This window comes from Schistocerca piceifrons, chromosome 5, assembly GCF_021461385.2.
Source record: "Schistocerca piceifrons isolate TAMUIC-IGC-003096 chromosome 5, iqSchPice1.1, whole genome shotgun sequence".
NCBI classification, from domain to species: Eukaryota; Metazoa; Arthropoda; class Insecta; order Orthoptera; family Acrididae; genus Schistocerca; species Schistocerca piceifrons.
Window position 1 is genome coordinate 409933547 of NC_060142.1, and position 13419 is coordinate 409946965.

The following is a 13419-nucleotide window of genomic DNA, read 5'->3' on the forward strand; positions in this document are numbered from 1 at the left end:
TTTATCCCGAATTTCTCCCCGGACCTTGACATGCACTGGTTCAAGCTTGTCCCTTGCCTGTACACAAAGATTATGTTTAATGACAATGGAGAGCAATTCGATTACATATTAGAGCGACAGTGGTGCTCACCCAAGCCAAGCTGACACTCAGTGCAGTGACTGATGGGAGAGATATATTATCTCTCATTACCGAGCAGATTGTCAACATGGTTTGCGTAGGCAAGATGTATTGTAGAGCAGCCTCAGATATAATGAAATGCTCTGCCTGACAAAAACATTGAAGCACCCAAAGAAGCAAACGAAATGAAACTTCACGGTTTGAGAGGGTGTATGATGTTATTTCACTGATTAAATATCGAGTCAAATTTGCAAAGAACTTGGCAGTATGAAGTTGTGGCCTCCTGACACAACTGTATGGACTGTTTCAGTTGAGAAGAATGTCATAAAGTTCTTTTATTCTCTTCTTAGGCAAGCTGGCTCACAATTGTTTAAACGCTATTTAATGTCCCTGATTCTGGCATTGTGATGGAGTTGACGTCTGGGTTAGTCCCACATATGTTCTTGTGATGGAGTTGACGTCTGGGTTAGTCCCACATATGTTCTATCAGCGACAGTTCTCAGGATCTGTTGACCCCAAGAGTACTTCAACATCACATAAACAGATCGTAGAGACACCTGTCATATGTGGACGAGCATTGTCCTGCTGGAAAATGGCAACACGATACCGTCGCATGACAGGTAGCACATGAGGACGCAGCATTTCCGTGACGCACTATTCCCTCAGTCACTACCAGCCATGAGCCGAAGGCATACACAATGGCTCCCCACACAACGGCGCCAGGAGTAGCACCGCTGTGCCTCTCCATAACGATGGATGAATGAATCCTCCCCAGAGATCGACACCATACATCCCAGTTCCTTCCCTTTACAACCCCTTCCAGGCGTGGTAACAGCACTAAGCACGAATAACACTAACGTACACTGGTGGCCGTCCTACCTCTTACAGGAAATTGCAACTACTCGTTCACATTCCCGCTGATGGTGTGTGCGTGTATGAAGTTACGTTGACATCCGATCATGTCTTCTAGATGCTTCACTTTTTTGTCGGGCAGTATATCGCGGCGATTCATTAAGTGATTCAGATGCTGTAACACGAGTTAAAAGTAAGCAACACGCATATTCTACCAGAACGCAGTAGTTCAGACTTGTACACGTAAGAGGACAGCACAAAGTAAACATAAACAGTACCTATCTTCCTTTGTAAAAACATTTGAGATATAAGATATATTTGTCAGTAAAATTATCAATCAAATGAAAGGGCTTTTATAGTAACTGACTATGGTTCAAAGATGGTAAGAAATATGCAAATTTTAATAGCATAATTGAAAATCACATAACAGAAACGTTAGAATGACAGCACTATTAATCAGTAAAGTAATATTTACATACGTTTTCTTTGTTTGATGTATTGCGATAGACTGGCAGATTGCAGTTGTATAAAAATTTCAGCTACCAGTCACAATAGAAGGTTATTTATTTGTCACACGACCGATTTCGGGCTTGCGCCCATCCTCCTGTGTATTTCCGCTACCAGTCACAATAAAAGGTTATTTATTTGTCACACGATCAGTTTCGGGCTTGCGCCCATCCTCAGGTCTCTATACATTCATGTACATGTTGATATTGCTGGAGATCACTGTCTGCTCTGTATGAGCAACATCTTTACACCTGCTGCGTCTAAGTTCTTTGATCACAGCTCACATGTTTCTATGTTAACACAATGTATTTCACGAGTGCACATCGAAATAATGAAATATGCAGCTAAACTTTTTAAAACTGAAAAATGGGCGTGAAAATGATAATAAGTGTGTAACTTAGTGGAAAAACTGTCACCACAGCGTAACTATAATAATGATGCTTCATCTTTATGTAAGTACAGATATATTTTCGACAAATGCTGCCCTGCCACTTACAATTGTCCCGCTTGTATCTGTTTAGTCACCAGCAAATAAATTTTTTGTATTTATACAGTGACCTACAACAATATAAACATGTACATGAATGTATAAACACCTGAGGATGGGCGCAAGCCAGAAACCGGTCGTGTGACAAATAAATAACCTTTTATTGTGACTGGTAGCGGAAATTTTTATACAACCTATACAGGAACAGTCACGGAGTTCAACAGCATCCACTATGGATAAAATTCACTGACAGATTTACGACTACTGACGAACTATGTTTGTGACTGAAGGAGAATCAACAGGTGTAGAACGGACTATAAGGTTTCGAAATGAACAGCATGAAAAGACAAAATATTGTTGTAGTAATCTTATCGGAATGAATCTGTAAATTTAAATGAATGGCCTTTTCTAAGATGTACACTAGACGGTTGAAGCATTACAGTTGCAGGGAGGAGTTGAGAACCTATTTAAGAACGCGCATTACGTGCTTCATGGTTTAAATGTTTTCCAGTTGATTAAAATCTCAGTGAGTGATGGGAAGTAAACTCTTTCTGAGTGGATCACTGCGCAGTTCAACCGAGACATTTTCAAGGCTGGAATTGGAGCATCACAAGTGATTCCTGTATTCTAAAACTTTTCTGGAAAGATTAACTTCATGTGAGCATTAGACTACATCGTTGTGAAGAAATTTCTGCTCTGAAGGGGTGCTTTGGACTTAGTCACATTTACAACCAGGGAATAAAACATGAACTTTCAGTTTCTAGTGATACTTAAAATCTTGTGTTAACCTTGCTTGATGCTAGTACGCTGTACTACATGAACACAGGTGTGTGTGAACTTGCACTGTACTATAAATTAAACTCTGGTCTGTGAAACTACGTTGGAAACTCTGGCAGTGTTATAAAACCTATGCCCGATAGATGTTTTAGAAACAGTTTGTGTTATTGGATTTGGTATGATCCGGCCGAACTACTACATGCAACCGGGTGTAGTTGGTAAATTCATTTCGCTAGCGCGTTTTGAAACTGCACATTTAATGAATAAGTTATATTTTTCATCAAATTTGTTAACGCTGTACCGTCTGCGCTCCCAAGCTATGGGCACATACTTATGGGGCAGACACCATGAACATTAATTTGCCGACTACATGCATTTTCTGTTAAGACGACGTATGAATGTGAGTGTATGAGACCCGACCCTAAGGCATAAGTGACGGGACATCGCTATTCAGTTGAGGATCAAACATGTTAGTCCAACAGCATACAGGGTGAGAACTTTCACTCCCTTACATCCCCATACATCTTAGCTGCCCCATATCAAACGCAGTTACGAATATAACTATTGCACCTTATCGTCATTTCATGTATCTTCAGTGCTCGCAATTAGCCAACGACGTGCAAATGGTCACTGCTACTGCAGTGCAGATCAGGCCTATTGCAATAAATATCCATATATAATAATTATCGTCAATAATCACAACAGTGTAATAATAGCTGAGTGTGTCCTTAACTGACATATTGGACAGATATGCTGACACGATTGTTCGCTTCAGGAATTCAAGAAAACATTAACAGAGAGGAAATAATAATTATCAGTATTATATTAGAAAGCATGTAATACCTAGAATGTACTTGCCTTTATAGTCCATGTGACGTTTTCACAATGGGTCTTTCCTTTTGATATAGTTACTGGTCGACTATCTGCTGATCCGTCGCCACTGAACACCATTGTCGCTTCTGGAAAAGTATCGAAAGATACATCTGGCAGAAATATGGACGGCAAAAACAAATTTCATAGTCTAGATTAATTGAAAGTAAATTCTTTTTGGTAACTGTCCCACACCATATCCCTCCTCAAAGAGGAATATGACGTCATTTAATTACAGTGACAACGGCTAAAAAAGGTCTGAACCCATAATTACCTAATCTTACATAGACTTGTCCACTATTACAGACGGCACAGGTGCTAGGTAACAAAGAGAAACGGCCTGCAGTCGTTAAAACATTGGATTTTAGTTATGGTCGGAGTTCAAATTCCCATTGGGCCATGGTTCAGCTTCTATGCAAAGCCATGGTTGAGTTATTCAAACAATGTTAAGAGGAGAGAAAATTTTAGTGACTGGGGAAAAAAATCGCAAATAATGTCCCACAGGGTTCATCTTTTAGTCCACTTCTATTACATATGAATGACCCTCCACTTAACATTCATCAAGCAGAACTGGTACTTTTTGCAATTGATTCTAGTGTTTCGCCAAATAAGATTAGAGAGAAAGTGATAGAAGAAATTGATGATGATTTTCAAAGACTTATTAAGTGGTTCTCAGAAAATGGGCTATCCCTAAGGTTTTAGAAAGCTGACAATAGTTAGGTACAACAAATAGACTCATACCAACAACTGATGTAACACATGATCAAACATTAGTAAAGAGGATAGCATGTTCCAAAAGCTTTGGGTGTACAGATTGATCAAAGACTGAACTCGCAGAAATTTGTTATTGAGTTTCTCAAACAATTAAGTTCAGCTACTTTTGCTCTTATATATTTGCGTCTTGGATACAGTCGAAAATACCTTCTAATATATTTTGCACATTTCCACTCTGTTATGTGTTATGAAATAACTATTTGGGCAACTCATCACTTGGAAAGGAACTGTTAACTACAGAAAAGCGAGCAGCAGGAATGAAATGTGGAGTTGAAATTAAGTCATTTTGTTAACACCTCTTCAAGTAGGCATGTAACAGCATCTTCTAAATTGGCCAAACTGCAGAAAAGAATCCCTGAGAGGTTAAGGAGTAAAAGAGGTCATATGGAAATACTGCCTGAAATGTGTTCAGGTTTCAGTAGGATAAAATTATTTTTGCCTCAGGAGGTACCCCAAATGAAAACATCACCAAATAAAATTTTACACACAAAAGGGAATGTTGAATATTTACCTCACAGCTACACCTTCTCTAATGTGGCTGGGTATCAATTTGAAATAATGCTGGTTGACAGATGTGAGTATCTTGTTCCATGCAGCTTCAACTCTGTGTAAATACTGTAGCAGCTGCTAATATAGAGCTGTTAATAGCTTAAATTATGCTGCTGGTGAGGATGCTTACTGTGTGTTTGCAGTAAAGATAGTACAAAGAACACTTGATTAAATTTATTGGTATTTTGGAGGAATACAGGGTCACAATTTATTATACAGAGCTGCTACATCTCACAGCTACAGTGTTTCTAATGTAGCAGGGCATCAGGTTGAACTGATCCTGGATGACAGCTAAGGGTATGCTGATCCATGCAGCTTCAGGTCTGTACCACAATTCATTAACTGTAGTGGCTGGTAAGTGGTGTCATGCCAAGCTCTTGGCAACTGGTAACCAGATGTTTTTAATGGGTGAGAAATCTAAGAGCATATCCTGGCCATGGCAACAGTCAATCACCTTACATATTGAGGTAGAATGGGCAATATGCAGTTTTGTTTTACTCAGTTGAAAAATAATGCCATCGAAGCATCAAAAATAGAGCACACTGACAAGTCTTAACAAGTCAAAAATTTAATGACTGCTGTCAAAATTACCAGCTACAGGAACTAGAGGTGATCATGTTTGTGCCCAATGGCAACCACTACCATCACACAAGTTTCTGAGTCCATGTGATGATGATGAATGCAGTCTAGGAATGTCTCCTCAGACTCTTCACACACAGAAACATCTATCATAATGTTGTATGCAGAGCCATGTGGTTACACTATTATGTACAGTGTTGTCATTTCATGCACTTCTCTTTGTTATGACACTGAGGAAAGCTGCAACAATGCTTGCCATTTTGACTGTCTGTGATGAGAGGATGACATCAGACTGCCTGCATGGATACGTGTTTTGCTAGAAACAGACCATTTCCTGACTCATGGTGTGTGACGTGGCTGGACAGTCATATACAGCTGAGCAAACTTCTGAATAAAGTGGTATATGACATGTAAATATTGCAGAACGTTGGAACTAGAGTTAAAACATTAAGATGGCAGTGATCTGTGGGTAATACTATGATAAACATTTCTCTACTTTTCAAGTTACATGAGGAAAAGGGAAGACTTTAGAAATAAACTAGGAGAAAGGTAATACAAAGGACTATCAAAAATTCTTCTGAACAAATACTGGTATCCAAACAATACTTATAGCTATGATCTCATAAGGCACACACAAGCAAAGTTACAGAGTCAGTAACATATACAACTGGCATTTGAGAAGAGTTAAGTTAAAATCCCTCTCCAGCCATAGTGATTTAAATTTTCAGAGGATTCCCTACATCACCTAAGACATATACTAAGATGATTCCTTTGTATTGTACAGTGACAGTTTCCCTTCCAAATCTTGCCCAATCAGAGGCTCTTGAACATCATCTGCAATCTGGGATGTTAAGGTCTACCTAAATTTTCCTGCTTCCTCTGGTCAAATGGGTACCAAAAACTGGTTTATTGTCTCTGTGATTTCTTGAAGTGTTAACATTGATTCATCTTCAGTACGGTACTGCCATTCTTCTAGTAGATATCAGCAGTGCTAAACTCTGCTTTCTAGCAAGACGTGGGATTGTTGTATCTTCTTCACAAGTGAATGATTGCAAATTATTGTTGTTAAAAGTTCCACTAATGGAGAATCACTGACACAAGCCAGCACATAACTACATCTGCTGTATATAAGTAAGGCTGCAGTGTCTGTCTAAAACATAACCTTTATCTTAAGAGGTGACATCTGTCAAGGTAATACAGTACAGCAGCGAGCAAGCTTACCAAAATAATTTTCTGTGCTAAAGATGGCCACTTATTGTACACATGGACACACAAAAAGAGGAAATAAAATAAGCTGTGGAAATTTGCTGTCCTATGATGTAACTGTTTTCGCTGGGGAGGAGTGCATTGGCGTATCGAGCAGAGTGGGGTGAGGGCAGGAATGGCAGCTGAACACTCTTCTCCACCAAGGAAAAGAATTTCGGTATCTTCACAAAACGGACTGGAAACACACATGAGAATACACCAGGTAAGTAGGAATGTTCTGCCTCTACTAGTGACTGTTACCCGCTCAAGGGAGCAATCAATGGAGCATCATCATGCAGCAGACACTTCATCCTTTGTGCCACAAAGGACACGTCATCCAGCAGAGGAGGTAGGGTCATCCGCAAGAAGTACAGATTAAGTCTCGCCTGTGAGGAACTGTGGAAGGATTACTGGTCGGCCAGACGGTCGGCAACGATCCCTGCCCACACGAGGAGGCTGAACTAGAGCTGATGGTTCATTGCCACCATATCATGAGGATTCTCCATAACTGACAGGTGTTTGTCTGGAAGGTTGACAATACTGCCCATCGTAAAGATAGCCTCATCTGTAAATAGGATGGATGATAGAAATTCCAGCACTACGGTGGCCTGTGCGGCGAACCAGCAAGTAAACCGTCGCTGCAAAGGCAAATCCGGAGCCTGCACACATTGTAAGTTATATGAATAGTGGCAATTGTAGAGGAGCATGTTCCACACGGTCCTCTGGCTTAACCCCTGCTGGCGGCCCACCTGCCTGGTGCTGATACTAGAGTCACTGTCAAAGATCTTTTATCTCCACCTTCAGACACGTGTCCTTCTCTTGGAACATGTTTCCGGCCATATGAACATTTTACCTGTTTTGATCCTTATCCTATTATGGATCATTTCCTGCGCTTTTCCCTCGTTTAGAAAAAAACACTCTGTAGGTCCACTAATGTAATTCATCATAATTAATGCATTCCAATTTGAGAAAAATAGTGATGACCATACCAACAAAAACAGAAGTAAAAATTACCTTCATTATTCATTATTAAAGCTGCCTGTGACTCAAAAATGAATTCAATATGAGTCAACAAACATGTTTGAACATTTGCCCAACAACATAAAAACGCCAGCAGATTGTACAACAAGTTTTAAGTCTAATCCAAAGTCAATCACTTCTTCTAGGCAAGTCCTTTTATTCCATAGACGAATTTTATTTAAAAACTGATAGCCTGTAAAGAAAACCAGTTTTACATATACCTGCATAAGTTAATATTCAGTTTAGGCCAGTGTGCCATTTAGGAACCTGTAAATCACCAGCACGTAGCCATCCACTGAAACTAATAACACATACATGTTACGTATACTAATCATTCCACATTATTTACCTAAGAAATTGTTCATTGGATGTATGAAACATGAAACTAACTAATTAATTAACCTACACAACGCTGCTATGTTCTCTAAATAATTTACTGTATCAAGAAGCCGACTTCGGAACAATCTTCCTCAAAATATCACGGATATTAAACTCCTTTCAAACTTCGGAAGACAGCTGATGACTAGCCCTCCACAATAGCTGTCTCTTCTTGCAGGTCACTCTCTGCAAACTTCCCTCCCACTCCACTTTTCCCTCCCCTTGTGTAAAATATTCTCTATTGAAATTCTCTTCTTTTCGAGCAGTCACTGTCACGTTCACTTCAATACTCTCCTCCTTCAGGATCTCCTCCACTCTTTCTAGTGCCTAGACAGTATCATTATTAATGTCTCCATTATTTAAATTATTAATAGTGTTACTACTACTATTATTATTCTTATTGCAAATTATTAATTTTTGCTAATAATGCAAATTATTATCATATATGTTCTTAAGTAATAGCTAATTAATATCATTCTTAATTCCTCCGCTATTTTATCGTCATTATTAATGTTACTATTATCATCATTATTATTGCCAATTATTATATTTATTAATAATGCAAATTATTATTAGTGTGGCAGTTATGTAATATGTTTTGGGTTTTTCCTGGTCAGATGTAAGAGAGAGCATTTAGGTCGTAATCTGCTCAGGCTAAATAAGCAATAAATAAATAAATAAACCCACGCCTACCCCAGTGACGGGGCGTTCGACACTGCTCTACAGATAACGCTCCAATGATAAGCGAAGAAATTCTTGCCCTGTAACTACCATCAGTCCGAAGGAGACTGCTTCAGATATGTCATATTTATGGCATTGGTGTTATTGCTGTTTTTATAAAGCTAACTGTGACTATAAGGAGGTATGCAAATTACGCAGAATGGTACAGAAATAATGTTGCTATCAATCAAACTTTGTTATGTTGGTCCTTTTTGTACATTAACAGAAATGAAGTGTCAATTTGGACTGCCTTTTTGATAGCCTTTTGTGAGCGCCTCGTTCAAATGGGTAAATTGGAATACTACACGGTAATAAAATTCTTTCTTTTGCAACAAAATATTTGTTTATCGTGAAAGTAAATTCGTTCCAAATTTGCGGACGTTAGAGGAAGCCTTCTCCTTCCAACAATTTACATATGAGTTGGCGCATTAAAATATAGCTGTACTTCTTTCGAGGCGTATTACGTGAAGACGACTGAAAACTGCACCCATAGGTGGATACTAGAGGACGTGTAGAACATTGTATTGCACAATCAACGATTAAAGATACGTGTATCATCTGATCTCTATGGTCATATTAGGAGAAAAAGAACGATGTCTTTTAAAGGCATTAACTATGGGAAATGTCTGAGTTGCATAGCTGTGTTTAATGCTGGCAAATGCTGAGATGAACGATTGGGTTCTTTATTTAAAGAACATAACTGATTTTCTATGCTAATTCGTTATTGAATTTGAGACTTGGATCCTGTAATTATCATCATAAGCGAATCTGCTATCAATTCAATGAGAGGGTGGTGCACTTGGGAAGACGAAGTCGATTCCATCTGCTGGAAAGGCTACAGCCAGGAATTTCTGGGACACAAAATGTGTTATTTTTATTATTTCTGTTGAAGAGGGTAATGCAATAACTGGCACATACTGCTTAATATTCTAGATTCTATAGTATTAAAAAGTACGTGAGACGTTTTGAAAGTAAATACCTCTCAGCACCGAGCGAAAACACGTTCGTGAGCCGGCCGAAGTGGCCGTGCGGTTCTAGGCGCTACAGTCTGGAGCCGAGCGACCGCTACGGTCGCAGGTTCGAATCCTGCCTCAGGCATGGATGTGTGTGATGTCCTTAGGTTAGTTAGGTTTAATTAGTTCTATGTTCTAGGCGACTGATGACCTCAGAAGTTAAGTCGCATAGTGCTCAGAGCCATTTGAACCATTTGAACCACGTTCGTGAACTCAACCCGCCAGTCTAAGAAGAGGGAGAGTAGCCAATCGGCACGTGCTTGACGGTGTCGGGGCGTCAGAAGCGAGGAGGTGGCTCTACAGACGACGGCAACCGTCACGTGTCTGCCCAGAGTGATTTGTGAATATCCTGCGTGGCGTGTTCCGTATGCATGTACAGAACATTTTGGTGTGCATCGTCTTTCGAAGAATCCACTGAAAAGGACCAAATGTGAACTCGTTTTGTCACAGTGTGTTGCCTGTGTGAATCTCGTAATATTTCGGGTTGGACTTTGCACATTTCTGGCTGTCTTACGTGTGATATAAGCTGCACGAACTAGAAGTAGATGTACTACCGACGTAAATGTGGGCTTGGTGACACAATAAATGAAAAGAACCGTAATAAAACATCAGTATCTACAAGCAAACGTTATCAATGAAGGGAGGAAGCACCTACTTTGCCCGTTATGAATAGAGATTTACGGGTTTATCTTGTTACTGGAGTCACGTGGACTTCGTAATCGTACGTATGGACGGTGGTTTTCTTCAACGCTGCTTTTCTCATCGTCTACATAGTACCTACGAATGCAGAGTAACGGGTGGTGAATGGACACTATACTCAGGTAGGTGGACATTAAATAAATCGCAAAACGAGACCCGCCAACCCCGCCCCGCCGCAGTGTGCGAGATGAGATATGATCTGAGAATATCAAAGAAACAAACTGTCTCTAGCCATGTAACATCGCTTACACAACTGTGCATATAGCTGTCACGAAACGTCATCGTGAAATAAAGTTTCATAATTCGACAACTACATAAATAACTATCCTACCAAAAAATTTAACATCTAATACATCTCCAACATGTAAAGTAATGTGGCAGTAACTGAAGTCATGACGTGATATGAATATCAAGGCCACCTTATGTACATAGTAAAGCATAATTATATGACAGGTTGAGCCATGTATGGAGCGCATTTTCATCCGGAAAGGAAGTTCCTTGAAGGTTATTCGATAAAGAGTGGAAAGACCAGGTGAATAAGGAGGGTGTGGAATGACTTCACAACTCATCTCCCGTATCAGTGTAGCAGAATGCTGGTGGGCGTTATCGTGGAGTAGCATCGCTTCAGGAAGTCATCGTGGTCGGTGTTCTTGGACTGCGTCTCCAAGACGTCCCAGTTGTTGACAATAAATGTCAGCAGTGACACCTTAGGAAAGTAATTCGTAGTGCACCACACCGTCGCTTTTCCACCAGATGCATAACAACATCTTTTCTAAATGCGAGCAGGTCTTTTTAGAGAGAGTTGTTGCTTTGTTTGGGCTCAACCATTCCTTTCCTTTCCTTATTTTAACAATAGGACACAATTTTTCGTCACCAGTAACGATACAGGATAGGAATCGTGGGTGTTTCTCACGAGCCAGTTGATGACGAGCAAGCAGAGACGCACATATGGACCACCTGCTAATTTTTGTGAGTTAGGTTTACAGCATGCTGTACCCATTTACCCGATTTTGGAACCTTCCCCATTGCATGCAAATGTCGCACGATGGTGGAATGATACAATTAATCACATTTGCCAGTTCTCGAGTTCACTGGCGTGGATCGCTGTGAATCGAGGGGTTTAAACGATCATCATCAAACTCGGAAGATCTTCCTGAAAGTGTAGAGTCACTAATCTCAAAACATTTCACCTTAAAAAGAGAAATAATTTTCTTGCCGTGCTCTGTTCAGTGGCTTCACCCCAAGTACAAATGTTTCTGGCTACCTCCGCTGCTGTCAACCATCTACTGAACTCAAACAGCAGAATTATGCTCCCTCCTACGTATATCTCGCGAAGAGACCATGAAGATAAAATCAGAGAGATTAGAGCCCACACAGAAGCATATCGACAATCCTTCTTTCCACGAACAATACGAGACTGGAATAGAAGGGAGAACCGATAGAGGTACTCAGGGTACCCTCCGCCACATATCGTCAGATGGCTTGCGGAGTATGGATGTAGATGTAGATGTAGAAATGTTCCGATTTCTCTATTTGGCACTCCACTTTATATCGTCCACAGCTCCACTCACAATCTCCACATGATAAAATGATAACATATAAACTCAAATAGCAAGAGAGAACTACATATAAAAAATGACAATCGATAAATAAACCCACAACAACCGGAATACCAACATTCAAAACAAAAACGCTATGAACTTACGCACCAACCTAATACTTCTGACAGAGAACCTGAAGACGATAATCATGCCGAAAGAGGCCTATTGTAATAAACAATATAATCAGACACATCAGAGTCTTCGGGCTCACAATATATAGTATAATAATGTCATTATGTGACAAATACGACACAGCGGGCAGAGATGAGTACAAAGAGGATAGAAGATTTTGAAATATGGTGTTATAGAAGAATGATGAGGATTAGATTGGTAGGACAAATAACTAATTATGAAATACTGAGTGAATCGAAATTGATAAAGTTATCTGTTCTTTCGGACATGTCCGAAAGAACAAATAACATATAGTTAAGGCTCACCGGCCATTTGACCATCTTCTTCTGTGCGGATGCACAAACAGTGCCCGTACTCTTACGGGAATCGGCAAAAAGCCGCGAGTAATGAGTGTAATGGGCAGGAGCACTATGAATGTGGTGCGGGACAATAAGTTGGGAATGTGGGTCTCACAGGAGGCGTGCCAGAGATAAGTCACTGCAGTCGCACTCTCCTCTGTGTCTCAGAAGGATAGAGCGCCTGCCATGCAAGCAGGAGATCCCGGGTTCGAGTCCTGGCCGGGGCACACATTTTCAACTGTTCAAATGGCTCTGAGCACTATGGGACTTAACATCTATGGTCATCAGTCCCCTAGAACTTAGAACTACTTAAACCTAACTAACCTAAGGACTTCACACAACACCCAGTCATCACGAGGCAGAGAAAATCCCTGACCCCGCCGGGAATCGAACCCGGGAACCCGGGCGTGGGAAGCGAGAACGCTACCGCACGACCACGAGCTGCGGACTGTTCAACTGTCCCCGTTGACAGCTAGGGGAATTCATTTCATTGTAAGAACAAAAATTGTAGAGGGAGGCCAGGCTTGACTGAAATAAGAAAGGTCAAACGGATATAGGATGCAGCAAGCTATGCAGAAATGAAGACGCTTGCACAGGATAGACTACCATGGGGAGCTGCATCAAATCAGTCTTAGGACTAAAGATCACAGCCACAAGTAGTAATTTACATTTTTAAATTTTGTTGTATTTCTAACTGTGTTTAGTTCAGCAGTCATTTAGGAAGATGTATAAGAACTGATTTTACTTACGTTATTAAGCT

General features: G+C 40.3%; 1 protein-coding gene across 1 annotated transcript in view; it reads right to left on the reverse strand.

Annotated features, from left to right (window-relative positions):
• Positions 1 to 3584: 3584 nt before the first annotated feature.
• The window catches only part of LOC124799038 (integrin alpha-PS3-like), a 194492-nt gene continuing 184657 nt past the window's right edge, over positions 3585 to 13419 (reverse strand). The window contains exon 13 of the mRNA XM_047262575.1: positions 3585 to 3700. Coding sequence (XP_047118531.1) covers positions 3585 to 3700 — 116 coding nt within the window. The remainder of the gene's footprint in view (positions 3701 to 13419) is intronic.